This window comes from Nycticebus coucang, chromosome 18 (assembly GCF_027406575.1).
Source record: "Nycticebus coucang isolate mNycCou1 chromosome 18, mNycCou1.pri, whole genome shotgun sequence".
NCBI lineage: Eukaryota > Metazoa > Chordata > Mammalia > Primates > Lorisidae > Nycticebus > Nycticebus coucang.
The window spans coordinates 61295772-61323567 of NC_069797.1; the positions used below are offsets into that span (position 1 = coordinate 61295772).

The 27796-nt window shown below is 40.2% G+C and overlaps 1 protein-coding gene across 1 annotated transcript in view; it reads right to left on the reverse strand.

Moving 5' to 3' along the window:
* The window catches only part of NSF (N-ethylmaleimide sensitive factor, vesicle fusing ATPase), a 145849-nt gene extending 119277 nt beyond the window's left edge, over positions 1 to 26572 (reverse strand). The window contains exon 1 of the mRNA XM_053567778.1: positions 26472 to 26572. Within this exon, the coding sequence (XP_053423753.1) occupies positions 26472 to 26483 (12 nt within the window). The 5' untranslated portion in view covers positions 26484 to 26572. The remainder of the gene's footprint in view (positions 1 to 26471) is intronic.
* Between the last annotated feature and the right edge of the window lie 1224 nt (positions 26573 to 27796).

Sequence of the window (27796 nt, forward strand, 5' to 3'; positions counted from 1 at the left end):
CAGTAGCTCACATCTATAATCCTAGCATTCTGGGAAGCAGAAGTGGGTGGACTGCTTGAGTTTAGGAGTTCAAGACCAGCCTGAACAAGAACAAGACCCTGTTTCTATTAAAAACAGAAAAATTAGCTGGGCATTGTAGGCACCTGTAGTCCCAGCTACTTGGGAGGCTGAGGCAAGAAGATTGCTCAAGCCCAAGAGTTTGAGGTTGCCATGAGCTATGATGACACCATAGCACTCTTCCAGGGTGACAGAGTTAGATTCTGCCTCAAAAAGAAAAAAAACCTCAAAACAAAATCTTTTTCTTTCTTTAAACCATATGGAGACTCACTGGTATCCACAAGGTAAGTACATAAAAGATCTGTTAAATACAGAAACGTCATAAAAAAGACTAGGGCTACAAACTTGCTAAACATTGCTGAAGAGGTTATAAGTAGTATTTTACCATGAAGATACTAAAAACAAAAACAAACCTCACTCTGCCCCTATAATATGAAAACGTTTTAACAACATGTTACAATCTTTTTCTGCTTTCCCAGGGAAAAAATGTCTTGTTCTAATGAATACAGCATTTCAAAACTGAATATTTGGAAACATTTCTATCACTAATTGATTCTGCTATTGAAAACAATGTATTATTTAAAAACAAAGAAAAACTCCAAAAACTCAAGTCTACATGTTTTAAAGAGTTAGAAACAAAGTCTAACATTAAAAAAAAAAATCCAGGGTGGCACCTGTGGCTCAAGGGTAGGGCGCCGGTCCCATATGCCGGAGGTGGCGGGTTCAAACCCAGCCCCAGCCAAAAACAAACAAACAAAAAAAAAATCCAAATGAAGATTTTCAGTGACTTTTTTTTAAAAACCCACTTATTAGCACTATTAAACTACAAAACATTTGGATTAATCTGCAAGAAAAATTAGTGGGCAGATGGAAATTTACAACCACATTTCAATAAAAGGTTTTCATAAACAGTGGTTAAATTTTGGGGAAAAAAGAAGTATGATTTTGAAAGTACAGCTAAATTCCCCCATTTCATCCAAGGTTTGACTGCCATTAAAATCCAATATCAAGGGCGGCGCCTGTGGCTCAGTTGGTAGGGCGCCAGCCCCATATACCAAGGGTGGCGGGTTCAAACCCGGCCCCGGCCAAACTGCAACCAAAAAATAGCTGGGGCGTTGTGGCGGGTGCCTGTAGTCCCAGCTACTCGGGAGGCTGAGGCAAGAGAATCGCTTAGGCCCAGGAGTTGGAGGTTGCTGTGAGCTGTGTGAAGCCACGACACTCTACCGAGGGCGATAAAGTAAGACTCTGTCTCTACAAAAAAAAAAAAAAAAAAAAAAATCCAATATCAAGAGAGGCTGAGGCAAGAGAACTGCTTGAGCCCAAGAGTTCGAGGTTGCTGTGAGCTATGACACTGCAGCAATCTACCCAGGGCAACAGCTTGAGACTCTGTCTCAAAAAAAAAAAAAAAAATCAAATACCAAAATAAAATGCGTTTGGAAACAGCCCTCTGAACAGTTGTATCACAAAATGTTAAACCAAGATTTTAAAGAATAATGATGTACTACTGCTTTGCTTTCCATATTAATAAAATATTACAAGACATATACACTTCATCTTTATTTTATTATTATTATTTTTTTTTTTTTTTGAGACAGAGACTCAAGCTGTCGCCCTGGGTAGAGTGCCATAGCATCACAGCTCACAGCAACCTCCAACTCCTGGGCTTAAGCAATTCTCCTGCCTCCGCCTCCCAAGCAGCTGGGACTACAGGCGCCCGCCACAACACCTGGCTATTTTTTGGTTGCGGCCATCATTGTTGTTTGGTGGGCCCAGGCTGGATTTGAACCCGCCAGCTCAGGTGTATGTGGCTGGTACCTTAGCTGCTTGAGCCACAGGCGCCAAGCCTATACTTCATCTTTAGCTCATCCTTTTTTGGGTATGTTTTACTATATATAAACTATTTGTACCATCTATTACTTATATACAATATGGATATATGTTGGGGGTACATAAAATTTTTTTTTTACTTCTGGGATTCACTATCAAATGTTAGGAAGTCACTAATTTAGCACATGGGACTAACAAAGTCTAGGACACATGTCCACTTTCTGAACGAGACAGCATTTTGCCCAAGATCACAGCTTGACCAGTGATCTGACAAAAATGTACTGAACTTTTTGGTTTCCTATGTTCCCAGGGTCTCTTTCACCTGCAAGTTTCTTTATATTCTCTCCCTCTTAATCCTGTGCCCCTGGCCTGGCCAACTCCTACTCATTTGCAATTCTCAGCTTAGACATTACTTCTCCTAGGAGGCCTTTCTGACACTCACCCCTCTCCATTAAGCTGATAAAATAAATTTCTAATGGAAGCCCCTGAGTACAATTTTACTGTCTGTTTACATGTTTGCACCACATATCAGACAATGAGCTTCTCAAGGATTCAGACTTGCTCATGCCTGTAGCTGCCAGGGTTAGTACAAGGGCCCAGCACACATTTGTTGAACATGTAAATTTACAGATCAATATAAATTTGTCTCAGCTGCAGAATGAACAATCCAAAAAACACGTACACAAAAATTGACAATCTCAAGGTTATTTAGGAGTGATAGTCACAACTGAGCTAAAAAGATCTAATAGTTCAAAACACAGAACTGATATAGCCAAAGTAATAAAAGATTTACAAAATACAAAGTTAACCTTTTCATTTATAAATTTGTTTACCTGTCAAGTGTCCTTCAAAAAAGAGTAGAAAAATCTGCAGAAGTCATCTGGCTGGCCAAGTAAAACAGATGCTGTGAGCAAAAGGCTCCCTACTGGAATCGGGAAGCATCTGTGTTTTTATGAGAAGCTAAGCAGGGTATCTCATTTTTTTCAACAAAGTACAAGTCCCTATAAATAGCAGCTATCTAGTCATCACAGTAATGCCAAGGGAAAATTCCACAATTTTTCTAACTTTGACCTTGCCTCTAGGGAACAATAATAAAAGCCAACCACTAGGTCTATGCAGCTATTACAAAACAAAAATACAAAATTGATAGGTAGTTTTATATGAACTCAGTTGTCTGAGTTACTGGAACATTTAACTGTCTTTAGGCTGTAGAAATTTCTTCATTATATTAATGTAAAATGTCAAAAATCATAAACTCATTGCTACTCCAAAGAATGAAAATTTCAACCAGCCTTTAATAGAAACCTTAGTGTTATAATTATATCATTACATATCTGAGAGCCTTCAAAGTGCAGAAAGAGAATTTGTTTCTCTTCATCAAAAAAATTGGGGGGATTTAATTTTAATTAATTTTAATAGTCACATATGTCTAGTGGTTAGTGAATAGTGCAGTTCTAATATGCAGAAAGTTTCACTGGATAGTGCTAGCTTAAAGCACAGCAAGAAAGGCTATCTGTGATACCCTTCTGTAGGCCTACGGAATCCCTCAGTGCTCTGAATTCTTACAATAATAACTTCTATTAAAATTCTTAAGTCATGTGGGACTAGAAGTGATTGGGTAGAAATAAGTTAAACTTGTAAGTCTTTTCCAAAAGTTTTCTAGTTATCTCTCAAGGACCCTTGATAGTCTCTATCTCAGACCAGTAACTATTCACACAGATGAACCTCCTGTTATCCCTTAGGTCCTTAAAATTCCTTTATAAGTTTATATTGAAAAAAATAAATTCCCATTTGGTATTTTGGAAAATAAAATTTTCAAAGAAAAATGTAAAATGCCAACAAGATTAAATGTTGGCAAAGATGTGATGCAGTTTCCTATAAAGCAGTGGTTCTCAACCTTCCTAATGCCGCAGTGTATTTTCTTTGTTACAAATGGGTCGCGACCCACAGGTTGAGAACCGCTGCCATAACCCAGCAAGTGGATACCTAGGTTTTTAGTCAAGAGAAATATCTCATAAAAGAGACCAGTACGAAAATGTTCCTAGCAGCTGTATTCATTATAACCAAAAACTAGAAACACCACAAATGTCCACCAAAAGATAAATGGATAAACAAACTGTGGTATGACCATACCATAAATATTATTCAGCAATTAAAAAGAAACTACTGATACATGTAACATGGGAGAATCTCAAAAACAATGCTGAGTGAAGAAGTCAGACACACACACAATAAAAATGAACTTATCTTACATTATTCATCTTGCATGTAGATGGAATTCTAGAGGAAGCAAATTTAATCCATACAAATAAAAAAAAAATCAGTGGTTGCCCGAGGCAGGTTATAAAATTGACAGTGAAGAAATCAGGAGGGAAGTTTTTGCAATGGAAATATTATATATCTCGACTACATTTTATTTCATATAAGTTATACCTCAATAAAATTGAGAAATAATATCTTGATTTTTTTAATGTCTGGAAAATCTCTAGTAATTCCCATTGCAAAGATGGAATAAATGCTGAAATTGAAAAATGTAGTTTAGGTACTTTGCCAAAATGAGGCCCCACACCCATGCATACTGAGGAACACCAATTGGAAAAGAGAGAGCTAGGTCTGCAGAACCTTAGTCTGCTCCCGAAGCAGTCTTCATTCTGGCTGTGGGAATAACAGAGAACTAGGAGAATGGAGAGATCTCCCTCTGAAAGGTCAGTTCAAGGATGCTGACCATATTGGCATGCCAGGTGGACACAAGAAGTAAAAGAGGGAGGCTAAAACCTACAACTCCTTCCAGCATGAATATCCCATAGTGACCCTCAGATTAGGGTCCTAAGTAGGTGTAAGAGTAAGAGATTATTAGGCCAGGAGTGGTGGCTCATGCCTGTAATCCTAGCACTTTGGGAGGCCGAGCAGGAAGGATCACTCGAGACCAGCAGTTTAACATCAGCCTGGGCAACAGAGTAAGACCTTGTCTTTACCAAGAAAACAGTAATAAATGAATAAAAAGAAGAGTAAGAAATTGTTTTTCTCTCTCTCTTAAGAGGCAAGAAAGTTCTATCCTCTCTGTGGGTACAAATGAAAACATGAGACAGTAGGAAGAAATGCGCTCCCACCCACATCTACACAACAGTGAGGGTAAACTGAAACAGTCCTCATACACCTGATACAGAATAAATACCTAATAAATCATAGCTATTATTATAACTGCCATAGAGTCAATAAAGAATTATTTGTATTAGAAAAAAATCATACAACCTAGACCTAAACTAATGTCATAAAATAGGGGCATGGTTAAAAGAATGACAACTATGGAGCCATTTAAAAGTACCTCTGTATGTACTGACAAGGCAAAATACCCACAATACAGTGTTAGGTGTTTAAAAAGTTACAAAACAGTACGCAGAGTAAGTTTGTTTGTTTGTTTTTTGTCTTTACTAAAACAAATATACACTACTGTTAACAGTGGCTACCAGTGCTACAAGAAAATGTCAGGGAAACATCTTCATTATTTATAATTCTGAATTTTGGAACTGTTTTTACAATAAATAAACTTTGTCTTGGGCAGCGCCTGTAGCTCAAAGGGGTAGGGCGCGGGCCCCATATGCCGGAGGTGGAGGGTTCAAACCCAGCCCCGGCTAAAAACTGCAAAAAATAAAATAAATAAATAAATAAATAAATCAACTTTGTCTCAGCGAAATAATTTTAAATATAGTAGACTTTTATGTACAATTGTTCCCTACAGCATTATTTTATCAGTGATAAATTAAGAGCAATATAAAACTCCTATTTCAAGTAATTATGTAAACTATAACATTATCCACTTAATTAAGAAATAACTATCAAAATCCTCATAATGCATTAAGGAAAGGTTAATACCATAAGATCATACACATATATTTAAATTATACTTTACAAGCATGATTTTTAAAAAATGTAACAAAATAGCCAAGCACAATGGCTTCCTATAATCCAGGCTACCAGGAAGGCTAAGGTGGAAGGATCACTTGAACCTAGGAGTTCGAGGCTGCAGTGAGCTATGATCATGTACTCCAGTCTGGGCAACACAGCAAGACTCTGTTTCTCAAATTAAAAAAAAAAAAAAAAGAAAGAGAAAGTATAGCAAGCAAACTAAATGAAACATACCAAAATATAAAACATAATACCATCACTGTGAGTGATTTCCAGTTTTCCCTGGTGACTCCAAATCTCATATATTAAGTTCTCAAGAGTATGTGGTTCTATTTCTGGTCTGGTTGTTCTACTCCATTAATTGTTTTCTGTACTAACACCATGTTTTAATTAACATGTGTGGCATATTTTAATGTCTAGTTTTGTCAGATTTAAGTATCACAACATTCATATTCTTTTATTTCTTTTCCTTAAAGCATTTACTAAACACTTACTGTATACCAGATCAGTAGAATTTTCTTTTTTGAGACAGTCTCATTCTGTTGCCCTATGCTAGAGTGCCATGGCATCATAGCTCACTGTAACCTCAAACTCCTAGGCTCAAGCAATCCTCCTGCCTTAGCCTCTTTGAATAGCTGGCACTACAGGCCTGTGCCACCATGTCTGGCTAGTTTTTCTACTTTTAGTAGAGATAGAGTCTTGCTCCTGCTCAAGCTGGCCTTGAACCTCTGAGCTCAAGCAATCCACCAGCCTCAGCCTCCCAAGAGTGCTAGGATTACAGTTATGAGCCACCATGCCCAGCCTTTTTCTTTTTTTTCTTTTGACATAGTCTCACTCTGTTGTCCTCAGCTAAAGAGCCATGGTGTCAACCTAGCTCAAGCAGCCTCAAATTCTTGGGCTCAAGTGATCCTCTTGCCTCAGCCTCCCAAGTAGCTGGGACTACAGGCACCCATCACGCCTGGCTAGTTTTTCTGTTTTTAGTAGAGATGGGGCTGGTCTTAAACTCGTAAGCTCAAGTGATCCTCCTGCCTCGGCCTCCCAGTATACTAGGATTATACTTCTTAAGCCACTACGCCCAGCCAGCACTCATACTCTTAATGTCACAGAAGCATCTTAAGGCTGTGTGAGAGGCAGAAGGATCTCTCCCCTATAGTTTTGATCCCTGCCCCATCCTGGTGCTCTTGAATCTTGGGCCTTTCTCCTTCGATGCAGGACCTATCCTTATTTTCCTACTTAATCTACCTCAATACCCTACCTCAACACCATGTACTTCGTATTCCAAACTCCAAGCCTTCACTCATACTATCCTTTCTACCTTAATTCCCTATTCCAAACTCCTTTTAACTTTTACTCCAAACTCCTTCTAACAAAATCTTTCCCAACATGCAAAGTCAAGTTTATAAAATTCTCTGGTTCCTAGTAAGATTGAATTATCTCCTTTGTTCATGCTTCTTTAACAGTCTTATTACTACTTATTACAAGTTGCCTAGCAATAGACTTAATGGAGTACCCTGACTTCTCCATAAGATTCTGTTCTGACTCCCCTGTGCCATATAGTATATATGCAGTAAATGTTAATTGGATTTTTATTAATATTTTCTAAAATATATTTCATATGACATAAAATTCATCATTTTAAAGAGTACACTTCGGTGATTTTTAATATATTCACTATGTTGTAGAGTTACCACCACAGTTTAATTCCAGAAAACTTCTATTAACCCAAAAGGAAATCCTAGGCCTACTATAAGTTAGTCTCAATTCTCTCCTCCCTTTGTTCCCTGGTAACCACAAATCTACCTTCTATCTCTATGAATTCGCCTATTCTAGCCATTTCATATAAACTGAATCATAAATTTGTCATTTTTGTGACTGGTTTTTCATTTAGCATTTTCAAGATTTGTCCATATTGTACCATAACAACGGTACTTTATTCCTTTTATGGTTGAATAACATCCCATTGCTTGGATATTCCACATTTTGTTTATCAGTCCATCAGATAATGGACATTTGGGTTGTTCCCACTTTTTGACTGTTACAGACGCTGCTGCTATGTACACGTTTTGAGTTCTACCTTGGGGTAGAATTGCTAGGTCATTCTACGTATGGCTTTTTTGAGGAACTGCCAAAATGTTTTGCACAATAGCCGTACTGTTCTACATTCCCACCAGCAATAAATAAATGAGAGCTCCAATTTCTCTACTTTTTCATCAAAACTTATTCTTTGTAAGGTCCGGGCACAGTGGCTCACGCCTATTATTCTAGCACTCTGGGAGGCCAAGGTGGGTGGACTGCCTAAGCTTAGGAGTTTGAGACCAGCCTGAGCCAGAGCTGAGACCCCATCTCCAAAAGTAGCCAGGTATTGTGGCAGGCGCCTATAGTCCCAGCTACTCAGGAAGCTGAGGCAAGAGAATCTCTTGAGCCCAAAAGTTTGAGGTTCCTGTGAGCTATGATGCCAGTCTACCGGGGGCAATAAAGTGAGACTCTGTCTCAAAAACAAACAAAAAAACCTTTTGTTTTATAAGTATAGCCATCTTAGTGAGTGTGAAGTGGCATCTCTCAATGTGGTTTTGATCTGCAATTCCCCAATAACTACGATGTTGAGCATCTTTGCATGTGCTTATAGGTCATTTGTACATCTTCTCTGGAGAAATGTCTATTCAAATATTTTTCCCATTTTTAAATTGGGTTGATTATTGCTGCTAGGTTGTAAGTGTTCTTTGCATATTCTGGATACTACATTATATACTAGTATTCATACATTGTGCAATATATATGTACACTTATCAGATATAATTTGCAAATATTTTCTCCTTTGCTGTGGGTTGTCTTCACTTTGCTTGTGCTTTTGTGTCGTATCTAAAAAAGAGCACCACCTAATCCAAGGTCATGCAGATTTTCACCTATGCTTCCTACTAAAAATTTAACAGATTTAGGCTTTCATCCATTCCGAGTCAATTTTGGCATGTGGTGAGGTAGGAGTCCAAATTGATTCTTTTAAACGTAGATATCCAGTTGTTCTAGCACCATTTGTCAAAAGACTATTCTTTCCTCATTGAATGGTCTTGGCACCCTGGCCAAAAATCAACTGACAATAAATGTATGGTTTATTTCCGAACCTGAACTCTCGTTTTGATTTCATTAGTTTATATGACTATCCTAATGCCAATGCCACACCATCTTGATTACCATAGCTTTGCATTAAGTTTTGAAGTTGGAAGTATGAATCTTCATTTTATTCCCCAAGATTGTTGTGGCCAAAATGGCTTTGCAATTTCAAACAAATTATAAGATTGGCTTGTCCATTTTTGAGGAAAATGACAGTTGAATTTTGATAGGGATTGCACTGAATCTGTAGATCAATGTGGAGAATGTTGCTAACTTAATGTTAAGTCTTCAAATACATAAACACAAGACATATTTCCACTTACTTAGATCTTTAATTTCTTCAACATCTTTTGCGGTTTTCAGTGTACAAGTCTTGCCTTTCTTTGGCTAACATTATTCATAAGTATTTTATCCTTTCCTATGCTAGTGCAAATGGCATTTTCTTAATTTTATATTCAGATTGTTTATTGCTAGTGTATAGATGTGCAACTCATTTTTAAATAATGAACTTGTATCCTCTAACTTTGCTGAACTCATTTATTAGCACCAATGAGTTTCTTTGGGGAGGGTAAATTCCTCAGGATTTTTCTGTATGTAAGATGTCATCTGCAAATAGAGATAGTTTACTTCTTTAGGATACAGACTGCCTTTTCTTGTTTAACTCCCCTACTTAGATAGAAGCAGTGAGAGCAGATTATCTTTCTTTTTCCTGATCTTAAGGAGGAAAGCTTTCATTCTTCACCATTAAATATGAAGTTAGCTGTGAGTTTTTCTGTTAGTTGAATTTTGTTTGTTGAACTGAATTTTGAGCGTGCCAACTCATAAGGTTCCTCTAAGAATCTAACAAGAAAAGATCTGTGAAGGTGTTTTCAAAACTGTAAAACGCCATTTAAGATCTTCGTATTCAGTGACATAGCGGCTCTTACTCTGAAAAGTTTTCTACAGATGTTAAATCAAAATGTTTGTGAAACTTTTCTGTTTTGTTTTGTTTTTTTAATTTTCAACATCCTGAAACTTTCAACATGATGAAACTTTAGCACACACATTTTGAAGGGGAAAGAGAAAAGAGAAAAATCTGTGAAGAAGGAATCAGAACAAAGACCCAAGGCCTACAGCCTCCCTGCCCCACCACCATCCAATAATAAACTACAAGGCCAACAAGAATCAGGACACTCAAGAAAACAGAAAGTAGAAATGCAAGACAAGAAAGAGGTAAGAGGCAGCATGGTGCAGAGGAAAGAACGGGAGATTTAATGGAAAAGGTCAGCTGTGACTCCAGCCGTTCAGAAACAAATGAAAAACTAGTGAGACACGGGAGAGTATTAGAAGGTCTAATAAATTTCATGTCTGCAAAACTGCATAATCTTTTGACTTCACATTGTTAAGTCCACATTACATTTATCTAAATGACTGGTTTTAATTTGAGCCACTACAATTAAACATAAGGGCGCTAATAATTTATGGTTGTATTTGTAATATTGAGGTTTCTCATTTAATAAATTCAGCTTGCTAAAATATAAGCACACTACAATGGTACTACTTACATATTTTATTTTATTTTTTTGGATTTTGGCCCAGGCTAGGTTTGAACCCACCACCTCTGGCATATGGGACTGGTGCCCTACTCCTTGAGCCACAGGCGCCCCCCAACATATTTTATTATTTATAAAGAATAAATAATTATTTATAAAAATTGGCTGTTGGGGGCGGCACCTGTGGCTCAGGGTGTAGGCGCCAGCCCCATATACTGGAGGTGGCGGGTTCAAGCCCAGCCCTGGCCCAAAACTGCAAAAAAAAAAAAAAAAAAATTGGCTGTTGGAAGGCAAAAAGAAATTACCAGCCTACTTCTGTTCCATGTAATGAATATTTACTAAGTATCGATAATGTCCCAGGCACTGAGCTCAGCATAGGAGATGCTCAAATTAACAATGAAGCAGTGACCATTTTCATGTTTTTTTGAATACTGAATAGAAATAAAATATTTATAGGTAATATATAAACACCATGAAACAAATACTGTGTACATATCACCCAGTTTAACAAAAAGAACATTATCGTTTCTTTAAATCAAGGTTTTTATTGAAGAAAAACATACATACAGAAAAGTACATACTTTGTATGTGTTTGGCTCTATGAATATCTGGAAATTAAACACACCAAGGTAACCAACATCCAGGTCAAGAAAGAAGGTATTACCAACATCCCATCTTGTCCCCCTCCTAATTACCATCCCTCTACCTCCAACCACAGATAACTACTGTCTTGATGATAGAAATCATTGATTAGTTCTGCCTTTGAAAAATTCATAAAAATGTAATCATACATGTATTTTTTTATCTGACTTCTCCCCTTCATTATGATTGTAAGACTTATCCATGTTGCATATGGCAATGGTTCGTTCTAATTGCTTTTTTTTTTGCAGTTTTTGGCCAGGGCTGGGTTTGAACCCACCACCTCCAGCATATGGAGCCGGCACCCTACTCCTTTGAGCCACAGGCACTGCCCCATTCTAATTGCCTTTTATAGTATGTAATTATATGAATATGCCACCATTACGTATTCGTTTCCAGTTTTCGGTTATTATAAATACTGTTGTGATAACATATTTGTACATGTCTTTTGAATAATACAAAGTTAGACAATTAAGTTCACAAACTCATCCTAGAAAAAAATGCCGCCTACCTCAATGCTGAATGTCACCCTAGTCACCTCTGAGGTACTCCCCCTGGGAAGCCATTAACGGATGCCAATGCCTAGTCTAACTTTCAAAGCTCATTCAGAACTCATTTCCTGGAATGGCCATCAGAGCTGTCATTATACGAGGTCTGACAATTAAGTTCACAAACTCATCCTAGAAAAAGTGCTACATACCTCATTGCTAAATACCACCATGGTCACCAGATGGTCAAGGGGAGTACCTCGAAGGTGACTATAGTGACATTCAACATTGAGGTATGTAGCACTTTTTCTAGGATTAGTTCGCAAACTTAACTGTTTGATCTGGTATAGTGTGTATTTCTATTGGATATGTTTCCTCTCCCACCCCCAGGAGTCAAACTGCTGGATCACAGGCATACATGCTGTATGCTTAGTTTTAGGAAATTCTGATAGTTTTCTAGAAAGAATGTACTCATTCATTTTCATCCCTACCAACAGTGGATAACAGTTACAGCTGCTCCACATCCTCACCAATGCTTATAATTTTCAGTATTCAGCCAGGTTGCTGTGGCTTACACCTGTAATCCTAGTACTCTGGGAGGCTGAGGTAGAAGGACTGCTTGAGCTCAGGAGTTCAAGACCAGCCTGAGCATGAGGAAAACCACCTCTACTAAAAATAGAAAAATAGCCAGACTTGTAGTCCCAGCTATTCAGGAGGCTGAGGAAAATGATCATTTGAGCCAGAAGTTTGAGATTGCAGCAAGCTATGATGATACCACTGCACTCTACCCAGGGCAAGAAAGATTGTCTCAAAAAAAAAAAAAAGAAAAGAAAGAAAGAAAAATTATTGTCAGTATGCTTATTTTAACTTTGTACTCTCTGACAAGTATAAGGATGAGCACTTAATATATGTTAAGATAGGTTCTTTGTGAAATATCTATTTGAATCTTTTTCCTTTTTTTTTTTTAAAGACTGAGTCTCACCCTGTTGCCCAGGCTGAAGTGCAGTGGTGTGATCATAGCTCACTGCAGCCTTGAACTCCTGGGATCAAGTGATTCTCCTGCCCCAGCCTTCTGTGTAGCTGGGACTACAAATGTGCTCCATCAAGTGTGGCTATTTTTCCTATAGTTTTAATTTTTATTTACTTTTTTTTTTTGAGATAGAGTCTTACTATGTCGCCCCTCAGTAGAGTGCCAGGGTGTCACAGCTCACAGCAATCTCAAACTCTTGGGCTTAAGTGATTCTCTTGCCTCAGCCTCCCAAGTATCTGGGACTACAGGTGCCCACCACAACACCTGGCTACTTTTTTGTTATAGTTGTCATTATTATTTAGCTGGCCAGAGCTGGGTTCAAACCTGCCAGCCTCAGTGTATGTGGCCAGTGTCCTACCCTATGGGCACTGCTGAATTTTTCCTATAGATTTGAGAGATGGAGTTTCACTATGTGGTCCAGGCTGGTCTTGAACTCCTGTCCTCAGGTGATCCTCCTGCCTCAGCCTCCCAAGTCATGGGATGACAGGTGTAAGTCAGCACACACAGCCCTTTGTCCATTTTTCTATTGGCTTTCTGTCCTTTCTTTTCATTACTGATTTGTAGTTCTTTATACAATCTAGGTACAAGGTCCTCATCAAATATACTGTATGTATTTCAAATATCTTTTCCCACTCCTTTTGTTTTCTCTCAATGGTGTTTACTATGGACTGCACTGTGTCTCCAAATTCATATATTGAAGCTCAGCCCCAACTCTGACTATTATGGAGAAAAAGTCTTTGGAAAATAATTAAGGTTAAATGAGGTCATAAGAGTAGGGCCCTCATGAAAGAGAACTGTGGCCTTGTAAGAGAAAGAAAAGAAGCTAGGCATGGTGGCTCATGCCTGTAATCCTAGCACTCTGGGAAGCCAAAGTGGAAGGATTGCTTGAGCTCAGGGACTCAAGACCAGCCTGACCAAAGTGAAACTTGTCTCTATTAAAAATAGAAAAAAATTGGGTGGTGCCTGTGGTTCAAGGAGTAGGGCACCGGCCCCATATACCAGAGGTGGTGGGTTTAAACCTGCCCCCAGCCAAAACTGCAAAAAAAAAAAATAGAAAAAATTGGTGGGGCCTGTAGCTCAGAGGCTAGGGAGCCAGCCACATACACCAGAGCTGGCAGGTTCAAATCCAGCCCAGGCTTGCCAAACAACAATGACAACCACAACCAAAAAATAACTGGGTGTTGTGGCGGGTGCCTGTAGTCCCAGCTACTTGGGAGGCTGAGGCAAGAAAATCGCTTAAGCCCAAGAGTTTGAGGTTGCTGTGAGCTATGATGCCACAGCCACTACCGAGGACAACATAGTGAGATTCTGTCTCAAAAATAAATAAATAAATAAAAATAAAATAAAAAATAGAAAAAATTAACCAGGTGTGGTGGCACATGCCTATAATCCCAGCTAGTCAGGAGGAGCAAGGGAACAAGGAGTTTGAGGTTGTAGCGTGTTATGATGAAGCCACTGTACGCTACCTGGGGCAACAGAGTGAGATCTTGCCTCAAAAAAAAAAAAAAAAAAAAAGATGAAAGAAAGAAAGAGAAAAGGAAGGAAAGGAAGAGAGATCTGACTCTCCATCAGATGAGCCACAAGAAAGCTGTGTGTATACCAGAAAAATCCCTCATCAGAACTTAACTTTGCTAGCACCCTAAACTCAGATTTCCAGCCTCCAGAACTGAGAGAAAATAAATTTCTGTTGTTTAAGCAACTAAGTCTATAGTATTTTGTTATGGTAACCCATTAATTTTAATGAAGTTCGGACTTGGTGCCTGTAGCTCAGCGGCTAGGACACCAGCCACATACCCTGGACCTGTCAGGTTTGAATCTAGCCCGGGCCTGCCAAACAACAGTAACAACTACCCTGTTTCCCCGAAAATAAGACATCCTCCGAAAATAAGACCTACTTACAGGAAAGATAAGACGTCCCCTGAAAATAAGACCTAGCGCATCTTTGGGAGCACACCTTAAAATAAGACACTGTCTTATTTTTGGGGAAACAGGGTACAACCAAAATAAATAAATAAATAAATAAATAGCCAGGTGTTGTGGCGGGTGCCTGTAGTCCCAGCTGCTTGGGAGGCTGAGGCAAGAGAATTGCTTGAGCCCAGGAGTTTGAGGTTGCGGTGAGCTCACGTCACAGCACTCTACCAAGGGCGACAAAGTGAGACCTTGTCTCAAAAAAAAAAGAAAAAAAAAAATTTAATGAAGCCTAATTAAACAAATTTTTCCTTTAGTGTTATTTGTAATCTGTTTAAGAAATCTTTTCCTCACTCCAATTTTTCAGCCATTTTGTTGTCGCTGATTTCCAATTTACCTGCATTATGGTCAGAGATTATAGAGATCTGTACTTGGGTGTGGTGTTCAATATTTATCTATTGTAAATTGATAAATATTTATCATATTATTTAAGTCTTATAAATCTGTGCTACCCAACCTCCAGGTCATGACTGGTACCAGTCCGTGGCTTGTGAGGAACCGGGCCACACAGCAGGTGAGCAGCCGGCAAGCCAGTGAAGCTTCATCTGTATTTACAGCTGCTCCCTGTTGCTCGCATCACTGCCTGAGCGCCACCTCCTGGTGAATCAGCAGCTGCATTAGAGTTTACAGGAGTGTGAACCCTACTGTAAACGGCCAAGGGCTCTAGGTTGTGCACTCCTCATGAGAATCCAATACTAATGATCCAAACAGGTGCTCAGGCAGTGATGCTAGTGCTGTACATACAGAATGGGACCATCTAAGTTGTAGGAAAACAAGCTGAGGGCTCCCACTGATTCTGCATTATGGTGAGTTGCATAATTATTCCATTATATATTACAATGTAATAATAATAGAAATAAAGTGCACAATAAATGTAATGTGCTTGAATCATCCCCAAACCTCCCTCACCCCACTTATTTGACAGGAGGCAGAGCTCAGGTGGAGATGTGAGCAATGGGGAGCGGCTGTAAATACCAAAGAAGCTTCCCTTGCTCACTTGCTGCTCACCTCCTGCATGTACCCTGGTACTGGTCCACAGCCTGAGGGTTGGGGAGCACAGACTCAGATTATTCAATAGCTTGACATGACATTAAATTTGACATTAAAATTCAAACTGCAAACACTGGCAGAAGTGACACTTTATCAAATAAACGTCTTGTTCAATCATTCAAAAATCCTTTACTGAGGACGGCACCTGTGGCTCAAGGAGTAGGGCGCTGGTCCCATATGCCAGAGGTGGCGGGTTCAAACCCAGCCCCGGCCAAAAAAAAACAATCCTTTACTGAATAATACCTCCAGACCAGGCTCTATTCTAAACAATGGGAAGTGTACTATCATCTCACAGAATTTTGTCACTATTATTTTCTTAGAGAAAAGTAACTAGAATAACTAAGTTTTTTAAATTCTGCAACACAAAGGTTCTTTGGAAGATCCAGAATTACAAATAATTGCTATTTTCATTGCTTATCAAACTACAAAAATGTTTGTTCAGCAGCACATAACACTAAAAACAGTAAAGTGAGACTGTCTCTACAAAAAAAAAATATATATATATAAACTACCAGTGAAGCCCCAAAATAGCCTTTATTGTCTACTAATTTTAAATACATGTTGGTTTACAAAAATGACTTTAATTTATTTCTTCCCTGAAATTAATAATCCCATTTCCTTCTCTACAGAAGATCTACAAGGCTAATGCAAACCCACCAGCACTTTAGCACCTCATTCTGAATTTAGCAAAGGCCCAAAATACCCTGCATTACTCATAAACAGCTGATGCCAATTCATTGGGTTTCAAATCTATAGAGCACAGTTGTGATAAATCATTAGCACTTTTTGTCTAAAGTCAAAAAAGGAAAAGAAAATGTTTCCTATAGTCATTCAGCTGAATTTTATTGAAGAGCTCTTTGTGTCTGCCCTTGTAAAACAAAAGGAAAAAAAATGTAGATAATCAATAGCAAAAGGCAAAGAGCATACACATTTTTTTAAAAGGAAGTGGGATTAAGTTGCTCCTAAAATTCATATGGGCAAAGGCTAAGACATGCCAAATGAAGAAAAGCAAGGAAGCAGCTCACCCTGTGAGATAGCAAGAATAATTTTAAAGCTATGGCAACTACAACAGTGGTATTTGTACACATACAGACAAATAGAATTATGAAACAGAATAGAGTCCAGGCTCAGAACCCTGCATAAGGGAAATGGATATAATAGAGAGGTGACATTATAAACCAGTGGAGAAAAAGAATGGACTCAATAAATGATACTGGGAGAAGTGTTTATAATATGGAAAAGATAAAAATAACTTCATAATTTACAACACAAAAATAAATTTCAGATGAATTAATCACCAAACTATGAAAAGCAAAATTTAAAACATTTTGGAAGAAATTCTTTATAATTTCAGGATGGTTAAAGATTTCTTGAAAAACACACAAGAGCATAAATCATAAAGGTAAAAAGTGAATAATTATAACTATAATGAAATCTAAACCTAAAACTCTATAAACTATGTGAAAAGATCCATTGCATCTGGGAAAAGTTATCTGCAACTAACAAAGGATTAGAATCCACAGCATACCCTACTCCCTCAAAAACAAAACAAAAAGCAAACTCTATAAATCGGTACAAACTGCCCAACAGAAAATGTGAATAAAGGATATTTAAAGGTTATTCAAAGAAGAGGAAATTCCAATAACCAATATGAAAAATTATCAATCTCATTAGTAATCAGGACAAATACAAATTTGAACCATGAGAGAATTTTATATCAATTAATATTGTAAGTTAAGACTTGGCGCCTGTAGCTTAAGTGGCTAGGGCACCAGCACCATATACCAGAGCTGGAAGGTTTAAATCCAGCCAGGGCCCAAAAAACAACAACTACAACCAAAAAATAGCTGGGTGTTATGGTGGTGCCTGTAGTTCCAGCTACTTGGGAGGCTGAGACAAGAGGATTGCTTAAGTTCAAGAGTTTGAGGTTGCTGTGAGCTGTGACACCACTGCACTCTACCCAGGGCAACAGCTTGAGACTCTGTCTCTCTCTCTCTCTCTCTCTCTCTTATATATATATAGTAAGTTAAAATGTCTGTAATATTAAGTATTGGAGAGTATATGAATAATGGATACTCGGACACTACTAGTGAGATTATAAACTGGTATAACTAGGTAAAGATGATTATAACATCACCCAGCAATTCTATCTCTAATATATACCCTAAAGAAACTCTTGCAGACACATATAGTCATTTGTCACTAGGCAATTTTGTCAATATTGAAAAAAAGAAAAATAAAATAGCTGGGCATTGTGGTTGGTGCCTATAGTCCCAGACACGGAGGAAGGAGGTTGAGGCAGGAGGATCACTTGAACCCCAGAGCTGGAGGTTGCTGTGAGCTAGGCTGATGCCATGGCACTTCAGCCAGAGCCATGGGGTGAGACTCAGTTGAAAGAAAGAAAGACAGAAGGGGGCGGAGGGAGAGAGAGAAAGAAAGAAAAGAGGCTAGGCATCGTGGTTCACTGCCTCACACCTGTAATCCTAGCACTTTGGGAGGCTGAAGTGGGCAGGTCACCTGAGCCCAGGAGCTCAAGACCAGCCTGAGCAAAAGCAAAACCTCATCTCTACTAAAAATAGAAAAACTAGCTGGGTGTTGTGCAGTTCCAGCTACAAGGGAGGCTAAGGCAAAAGGAGCTCTTGAGCCCACGAGTGTAAGGTTGCTGTGTGCTATGATGCCATGCAAAGGTTGCTGTGAGCTATGATGCCATAGCACTCTACCAAGGGCAGGAGAGTGAGATTTTACCTCAAAGGAAAAAAAAAAAAGCAGCTCTAACAGGATCTTAAATAATTCAATTTTATTTTTCTTTCCTTTTTTTTTTTTTTTTTTTTGTAGAGACAGAGTTTCACTTTATTGCCCTCAGTAGAGTGCCGTGGCTTCACACAGCTCACAGCAACCTCCAACTCCTGGGCTTAAGCGATTCTCTTGCCTCAGCCTCCCGAGTAGCTGGGACTACTGGCGCCTGCCACAACGCCTGGCTATTTTTTGGTTGCAGTTTGGCCGGGGCTGGGTTTGAACCCGCACCCTCGGTATATGGAGCCGGCGCCCTGCTCACTGAGCCACAGGCGCTGCCTTATTTTTATTTTCTAATGTATTGCATTCGAAAATACTTTTAAAAATCTCCACTAAAGTGATATGCAAAAACAATAGCTACTACATATAAGATTGCAAAAACTTGATATGCTTTGGATAGCAAAACTCTGATTTAGGAAATGGGACTACCACTTTATAGTATTTGTTTTAACTTATAGTACTACACATGGGCCATCCCTAGTTTACAGCCTGAGTTCCAAAATTATATCTGAAGGTTGGTTATTTGGTAATGTCATTCACCTATAAAATGTTATAAGTGGCTAGGTTCCTAGACAAGGCTACAAAGTTTCTTCAATATACTGATACTGGGACAGGCACAGTGGCTCTTGCCTACAATCCTAACACACTGTGAGGCCAAGGCAGGAAGAGCCCTTGAGTTCAGCAGTTCAAGCAGCCTGAGCAAAGTGAGACCCTGCCTCTACTGAAAACAAAACAAAACACATAGAAAAATTAGCCAAGGCTCGGCACCTGTAGCTCAAGCGGCTAAGGCTCCAGGCACATACACTAGAGCTGGAGGGTTCGAATCCAGCCCGGGCCTGCCAACAACTACAACCAAAAAATAGCCAGGTGTTGTGACAGGCACCTGTAGTCCCAGCTACTTGGGAGACTGAGGCAAGAGAATCACTTAAGCCCAGGAATTAGAGGTTGCTGTGAGCTGTGACACCACAGCACTCTACCCAGGGTGACAGCTTGAGGCTCTGTCTCAAAAAAAAAAACAGAAAAAGAAAAACTAGCCAAGTATGGTGCGGCATATGCCTAGCCCAGCTACTGGGGAAGCTGAGGCAGGATTGCTCCAGCCCAAGAATTTGAGGTTGCTATGAACTAGGCTGAGGCCACAGAACTTTACAAACAAACAAACAAAAAACCAATAGACATAGCGTTAAAAAAAAAAAAAAAAAAACCAATAGACCAGGTGTGGTGGCTCACGCCTGTAACCCTAGCTCTTTGAGAGGCTGAGACGCACAGATTGCTTGAGTTCAGGAGTTTGAGATCAGCCTGAGCAAGAGCCAGACCCCATCTCTAAAAATAGGGAGGCATTGTGGCGGGTGTCCGTAGCCAGCTACCAACAGGATGAGGCAAAGGGATTGTTTAAGCCCAAGAGTCTAAGGTTGCTGTGAGCTATAATGCCACAATCCACCCAGGGTGACAGAGTGAGATTCTGTCTCAAAAAAACAAAAAACAAAAAAAAAAAAACTCTCCCCCATACCAAATATCTGGCCTGCCCTAGTCAAAAAGTTGGATGAAGTATAATTTACCCCTAACACTTTTCTACATATGCCCTTTGAACTCCTAAGAGAGTTGAGGTTCCTATTTAACATCATCTTGTTCCTATTTCTTCATAACAGATTACCTCAACTAGGTTTAAGGACTTATGAAAAAAGAGAGCCATTGATTTTATTTGCATTGATGTTATGTACTTCATGTATTTTTGGAAAGGTACTGTTGAATCTCCAGTAAGGGAGATTTCTGGCAATTTAAAAAGAATACAAAATGTTCAGACACTATGGAAAACCTTTTTCTTTTCTTTTCTTTTCCAGTAGCAGGAAGGTGGTGGTATATTCTATTCTGATGACCTAGATGTTATATACTGAACTACGTCACACATTTTATTCTTCAGCAAATTTCCCAAACATGGTGTTTTATTGGCCAGAAAAAGCAAAGGATAAGACATGCAGGTTACTAATGTTACAATGGCAACAACAAGTGATATAATAAAAAAAGATCTCCAATTATATAGTGAATGTAAATGCCATTTACAAGATAATGTCAGAATACCAAAATTAACTAAACTAACCAATATAATAATAATTCGAAATAAGTTTTCTCCTACAAAAAGAAAATTTCAAAATCGGCGGTGCCCCTAGCTCAGTCGGCAGGACGCCGGCCACATACACAGAGGGCAGTGAGTTCAAACTGGCCCGGGCCAGCTAAAACAACAATGACAACTGCAACAACAACAAAAAATAGCCGGGCGTTGTGGCGGGCGCCTGTAGTCCCAGCTGCTTGGGAGGCTGAGGCAAGAGAATTGCTTGAGCCCAGGAGTTTGAGGTTGCTGTAAGCGGTGACACCATAGCACTCTACCCAGGGCAATAGCTTGAGACTTTGTCTCAAAAAAAGAAAATTTCATAATCTATTTTAAGAGTATTGCAAGAAAGTGAACTTTATTTGCTAAACATCAGCAATTAGTTACTAGAAAATTAAGGCTTTCAGAAGAAATGGCAATCAAAGATAAGTCAAAGTTGTTCAGATATTCCAAAAAGTTAAAAATAGTTTGACAATTAAACATTGACATCAGGGTTTAAGAAGTTCTAGGTAAGGTAAGTCTGGTCTTCATTACATCCTTGCAACTAAACTGGTAGACTAAGTAATAGTATTAAACTGACCCAAGGTCAAATCCTGACTCTGCTTCTTGCTGGCTACATGAATTTGACAAGTTACTGACTATCCATGTGTCTCTTTCCCCCTCAGCAAAACAAAGACAACACTACCTTCCTTATAGTTGTTTTATCAGGATTAAATGAGATGTATTGGCACTTAACCATTGGTACCAAGTGTTTTGATGAGTTTCAGTCTAGAGAAGGGTGACTAGCAACAGGCTCAAGAGCTATTTCTCACCTTGTCTTATTCTGTCTACCCTTTATCAATGACTTGAATATAGATACATAAGTCATGATTATTACATAGGAAACAAAACTGGAACAGAGCTACTATGTTTCCTAACACGAAGGATTAAGAAGATCTTTAATAAGTAGCAAACATGCCCTGACCTCAAAAAATGAATTTTTTTTTTTTTTTAAATTGAGACAGAGTCTCACTTTGTCACCCTCGGTAGAGTGCTGTGGCATCACAGATCACAGCAACCTCAAACTCTTGGGCTCAAGCAATTCTCTTGCCTCGGTCTCCCAAGTAGCTGGGACTACAGGCACCCGCCACAACAGCTGGCTATTTTATTGTTATTGTTTAGCAGGCCTGGGCCGGGTTTGAACCCACCAGCCCTAGAGCATGTGGCTAGCACCCTTACTACTGAGCTACGGGCGCCCAGCCAAAAAATGAATTTTAAATAATTGAATGATATCTACAATGAGGACAAGGAAGCTGATTTTAAAAGCATATGAGAGTTTTAACTGACTACAAGCTCACACCCATGAGTGTGGAAAAAAAAAGCTAACACAGGGCCAGTGCAGTGGCTACGCCCATAATCCTAGCACTTGGGAAGACAAGGTGGGTGGACTGCCTGAGCTCACAGGTTCAAGACCAGCCTGAGCCAGAGTGAGACCTCGTCTCTAAAAAAAGTAGCCGGGCGTTGTGGCAGGCACCTGTAGTCCCAGCTACTAGGGAGGCTGAGGCAAGAGAATCACTTAAGCCTTTGAGTTTGAGGTTGCTGTGAGCTATGATGCCCCAGCACTCTACCAAGAGCAACAAAGTGAGACTCTGTTTCAGAAAAACAGCTAACACGATTTTAGCCTTATTAATAATGGTAATGTCTGGCCCAAGAGAACAATAGTTAAAGTAAATTCTCTGATTAGCATGTTCTATTCTTCTTTTTTTATTTTTAATTTTAGCTTGCTTGTTCATCATTCTTCTTCGTTTGAAGTACTCTTTTTTTTGTTGTTGTTCATTTTCTTTCTTCCTTTTTTTTTATTTTTTAATGCTTCCTCTGGCGATGCTCTGTCCTGTTGCCTCCCCAGTAGCTGGGATTACAGATGCCCACAACATCTGGCTGTTTTTGATGTTAGTAGAGACGGAGTCTTACTCTGGCTCACTGCTGCTCATACTGGTCTTGAACCTCTGAGCTCAGGCCTCCCACAGCGCTGGGACTACAGGTGTGAGCCACCACGCCCAGCCAGCATGTTCTATTCTTAGCACATTTTAGAAAAAAGGTTGACAAAACGGAGCATTTCCAAAGGAAGGTAATCTAAATGATTAAAGGTTTGGAATACGTGAGGAATTGGGGGTGTTAACTTGCAAAATAGAAAATCTGAGGACGTATGTAACCTGTCTTCAAATATCTGAGGAACTAGCAATGGGAAAAAAACGTGGTTAGATATATATAGCTTTACCAACAGAAATAATATCTATGTGGGCTCAGCACCCATAGCACAGTGGTTACAGCGCCAGCAGCATACACCGAGGCTGGTGGGTTCAAATCCACCCCAACTAGCTACTTGGGAGGCTGAGGCAAGAGAATCACTTAAGGCCAAGAGTTTGAGGTTGCTGTGAGCTGTGACACCACAGCGCTCTACCAAGGGCAAAATAGTGAGACTGTTTAAAAAAAAAAAAGGAAATAATATTCTATATGTAAACATTATACAGAATTCCAAATAAAAAAGATCTAACAAAGCCTGAATGATGTTAAAATGGGCCAGCACTAGGGTAATGTACCTCTATCACCAAAGTATTATATACATTTTCAACGAAAAGGTACTGAGCACCTCTGTCCTGGGAGGTATGCAAAACACAGAGGATGAGTAAATAACTAAACAGAATATCTCTGCTTTAGCAGAAGATAAAGTCTCATGGTAGAAGCAAGTAACAACATCAATACATTTGAAATGACAAAAAGATAGACCTCTAAAGAATACAGTTCTTCAAGAGTATGTAACAGAGGATCCTGACTTATACTACAGGGTCAGAACAGGCTTCTCTTAGAGTAGCTGAGTGATGTTTGAGTAAGAGGTAAATGGATGGGGGCAGAACACTACAAAGAAAGAAAACAGTACTTGCAAAGATCTTAGGATAAGAGAAACTACTGTAAGATCAAGGAATTGAAAGGCTTATAAACTATAAAATCTGAGCACAGAGTAAGGGAGTAAGTGGAGAGAAGCAGGGGCAGAACCAGAGAGAGCCTTGAGGCTTTGTGAAGGATTTGGTCTTCTCCCAAAAGTAATGGGATGCTGTTGAGGAGGGGTTTAAGTAGTAATAGGCCTGGAAAGAAACAACCCATGTGGAGAATAAATTGGAAGTGGGCCAGAATGCAGTAAGGAGACCGCTTGGGAGTTTCTTGCAATAGTTCAGAGCAGAAATGACAGTAGCTTGCAAACAGGAGATAGAAATTAAGATGTAGAAAGGTAAGCAGATTGGAGAGATTTTTAGATTAAAATGACAGAACATGTCACTAGTATAGTGAGTGATTTGGGTATATATAGTTTAAAGCAACAATGCCTTCAAGCCAGATTCTTTGGCCCTAATTAAACACCTTTTTTGGTGTGTGTGGAGGGGTGGGGTAACTCCACGATGAATTTTGCTGGGGGGGTAGAGGACACAATGAAAACAAGAGGTATAAAGGGTGATCGCCCCAGTTTCCAGTCTATATAACTGGATGGATGAAATCTGTCCTGTCACTTACTCCTGATGATGGTCTGTGAATTCATTCTTCAATTTTCTGAGACCAAGGACCTGGCAGAGAAATTCCAGTAACAGTGCCATTCAATGAGATAGGAAACAGGAAAAGTACAGATGGTCCCTGATTTGCAATGGGTTTGGATTATCATTTTTCAATTTGCAATGGTACAAAATGAATAAGCATTCAGGCGAAACTATACTTGAGTACCTATACAACCACTGATTTTTTAGTACAGTATGCAGTAAATTACATGAGGTATTCAACATCTTATTGAGATGTTTGAGATGTCTGAGATGTTTTTACCCAAGTGGAGGCTAATGTAAGTGTCCTGAGTGTTTAAGGTATGCTAGACGAAGCTGTGATACTCATTAGGTTTGGTGTATTAAATGCATTTTCACTTACCATATTTTCAACTTACAATAGATTTATCAGGAATTAGCAATATCATAAGATAAGGAGCATCTTTACTAGTTAGGCTATGATCCTGGGTTCAGATTTGAACAAGCTGAGTTTGAGGAGCCCTGATTTAAAAAAGGCAGCTTGACATATTTATCTAGAATTTAAAGGACAGGTCTGGACTGGGGATAAAATATTAAGAATCACTGGCACATGGATAGTTATGATTATGGGCTTAGAAGAGATTGAGCAGAAAATAGAGAGTGAGAAATATCAGCATTGAATAACAGGGTAACTGAGCGTGAGTCTGCAAAAGAGGTATGAGTCAAAACAGGAGCAGGGCATCACAGAAGCCATGAGAAGAGTGTTTTCCATTAAGGAGGCAATAAGGCAGGCCGAGCATGTGCCTGTAATCCTAGCACTCCGGGAAGCTGAGGTGGGAGGACTGTTGAGCTCAGGAGTTCAAGACCAGCCTGAGCAAGAATGAGACCCTGTCTCTACTAAAAATGCAAAACATTAGCCAGGTGTACACCACCTATTGCAAGGCTGAGGCAGGAGGATCACTTGAACGCAAGAGTTTGTAGTTGCAGTTATGACGCCACTGCACTCTAGCCTGGGTGACAGAGCAAGACTGTCTTAAAAAAAAAAAAAAAAAAAAAAAAAAAAACAAAGAAAGAAAGAAAAAAAGAGGCAATGGTCAAAAATGTCAAATGCTGCTGGGTTTAGGGCATGGTTCAGCAGGATGCTAGAGCCAGAAATCAGACTGCAGTGGGTAGAGAGGTGAGTAGGTGGTAAGCAAATGGGGGACAATAAATATAGACAACTCTATCAAAACGCCTTGCTGTAAGGTAGGAAGAGAAAAGGTGACAGCTGTGGGGGTGGAGGAAGGGTTTAAGATAGGAAAAGCTTGAGCATGTCAAGAAGGAACAGATATGTTGCTTTGTTATTTAGGAAAGGGGTTCCTGAGGAGGGAAAAGAATCTAAGTGGAGAAGCTAAAATAAAAGGAGAGGCTATCTGGGAAAGGAAGAGAAAGAGGCCAAACTAAATGGCCTTGACCGTCTCTTCTGACTTTACAAGCTCATGACCTACAATTCCCTCTGGATAGGGCATTTGCATGTATGTATAATCTGTGCAAACTTATTCAAATATTCTAGTATAAACGGATCAGTCAAGCACATCCTAGCCCCTAATGACGCAGTGAATATGCCCAGGTTTATAACCAAGTACAATCCCTGAGCAGAACCCATCCCTCAGAGAGCTTTTAGCTTAAAGCACACTGCAATACAGCACTGAACCAGCCCTATCTCTCCTCGCCAAACCCATCCCACCCGGCGATCCTCAAGGGGAAAGGAGGAAGTAAAATTTAAAACCCTGAAACTACAGCAACATCCTGCTGCATTCGAAGCGACTGTCATTCATAAAAACAAAACGCGACACCCCAAATCCATTCCCACTGCAGGCGAAAGCTGTTCCTGTGTGACCCGACAGTTGACAGATTCCCCAGATGACCTGGGTTTAACACTAAAAGTCGTTAGCACCCCTCTTCTTTCGCAAGACCTTTTATTTGTGAGGAACCAGACATGGGTTCCTGTGGATCCTTCCCACCCCCTCGCCTGAACGCAGCAGACCGACTGCCCGCAGTCATTCCGGCGGCGCCCCCTAAGGAGCACCCTCGAGGGGGTGCGGAGAAACCCCCCGGAGCCCGTAAGAAAGGGTTCGGCCGGCCACGACCCGGTGGCTGCCTGGAGGACTAGGGAAACAAGCCCCAAGGGGTGGGAAGGGAGGATGAACGGAGGCGCAGCCAAGACGAGTAACGAGGGGGTCATCTCCCCTCGAGCGCGATGGAGTTTCTCAGGAGGGCTAATCCCCTGCCACACCGCGCCTTCTCCACTCAAGCCCGCTCTAACCTCCCAGCCCTCCAGGGCCCCATTGCCCAGACCCACTCCTCCTCCCCTGGGGCTGTCTCGGTCTCGCAGCGCCCGCAAGCCCGGCGCCCCCACCTCGAGCCTCAGCTTCCCGGGCCGTCACTCACCCGGCCCGCCATCTTCGCGGACACGTCCGGCTCGGCGGCTGCAGCTCAGCGTTCGGCAAAGCCCGCCCCCGCCACTCGTCCTTGCGCAGGCGCGCAGCCGCTGTGAGGCCGCGCGCGTCCCCGGCTGCGTCCCTGGTACCCCGCCCCGCAGGGCGCGCGAGCTCGGCGGCCGTCGGGGACGCGCGGAGCGGACGGCGAAGCGGTGCCATTTTGGACCGCAGCTGCCGGGTGCGCGAGCTGTGAACGTGCTTCTAGAGTACTGGTCGGCCCACCACCCGCTTGGTGGCTCCTTCTGCGAGTCTCATCACACCCGGCCGTTTGCGCCGGAATTTGTGGCAAGGCCATTGAGGCTTTTAACCACTTATGTCTTCGCTAGCTGCCGTTCGCCCTTTAATGGCCATTTTGCTCTGCGCGTCGGGGCTCGCTTAAATGAGATGGTATCCCGGGGTGCACCCAGCACGGTGACTGACCTCCCCCCAGAAGATCAGTACCGAATAGTTTGTTCTGAATTCAAATTCTGCTTGCATTCAGGCTTTTCTGTGTGGGCATGCTTCTTTTCCTACTTCCTGGAAATTGTCCATGTTGGGCATTTTTATTTGTTGCCAGGAAAACTCAAACATAGGTATTAGCTTCAAATTTGAAAGTAAATTGTGAGTATTTTTATACATTATTAAATCTTTATTTTTATTAAAGCAGTTTATCCTTTTTCATTTCCCAGTGTTGTTTCATTTTAGACAGCATATGGAACTTGAATAAAATATGCCCTTAATTCAGCCTTTTTGACTTCCGCATTTCCACAACACCATTTCTTCGCTAGAATCTCAGACTAGCTGACTTCAAGCACCCTGCAAGGAAGTTTCCACTGAATGGTTCTCTGATGCTTTTATTGACCCTGCTATCTTGCACTTGGCTTCATATTTGCACAAGACAATAAGAAATAATAGGATTTATCTTTCATTTCTAAAGTTAATTAGGAAAAATAGGTTTGTTTGTTTTTTTTTTTTTTCCCAACATGAGGAAAGAATTAGATGGGTATGCTGAGTAATTTAAAATTCAGAACTAAGAAAACCAGAGAGTAACCAAAGATGGGCCAGGAAAAAGAAAAGATTCATGCCAGTTTTATAAACTTTGTTAGCCAAATCAGATGTTAATTAAATTCATGGATCAGAGAGATTATCAAGAAAGATAGTTGTATTCTGATGTATTAACTTGTGGAATGAACTGGGGAGTCAGGAACCTTTTCCTCATCCTTGTCTGCCAACCTGCTTTGTCTGAGCCCATTTCCTTATTTGTAAAGTGAGAGCTATAAAGTGACTGTAAGCTCA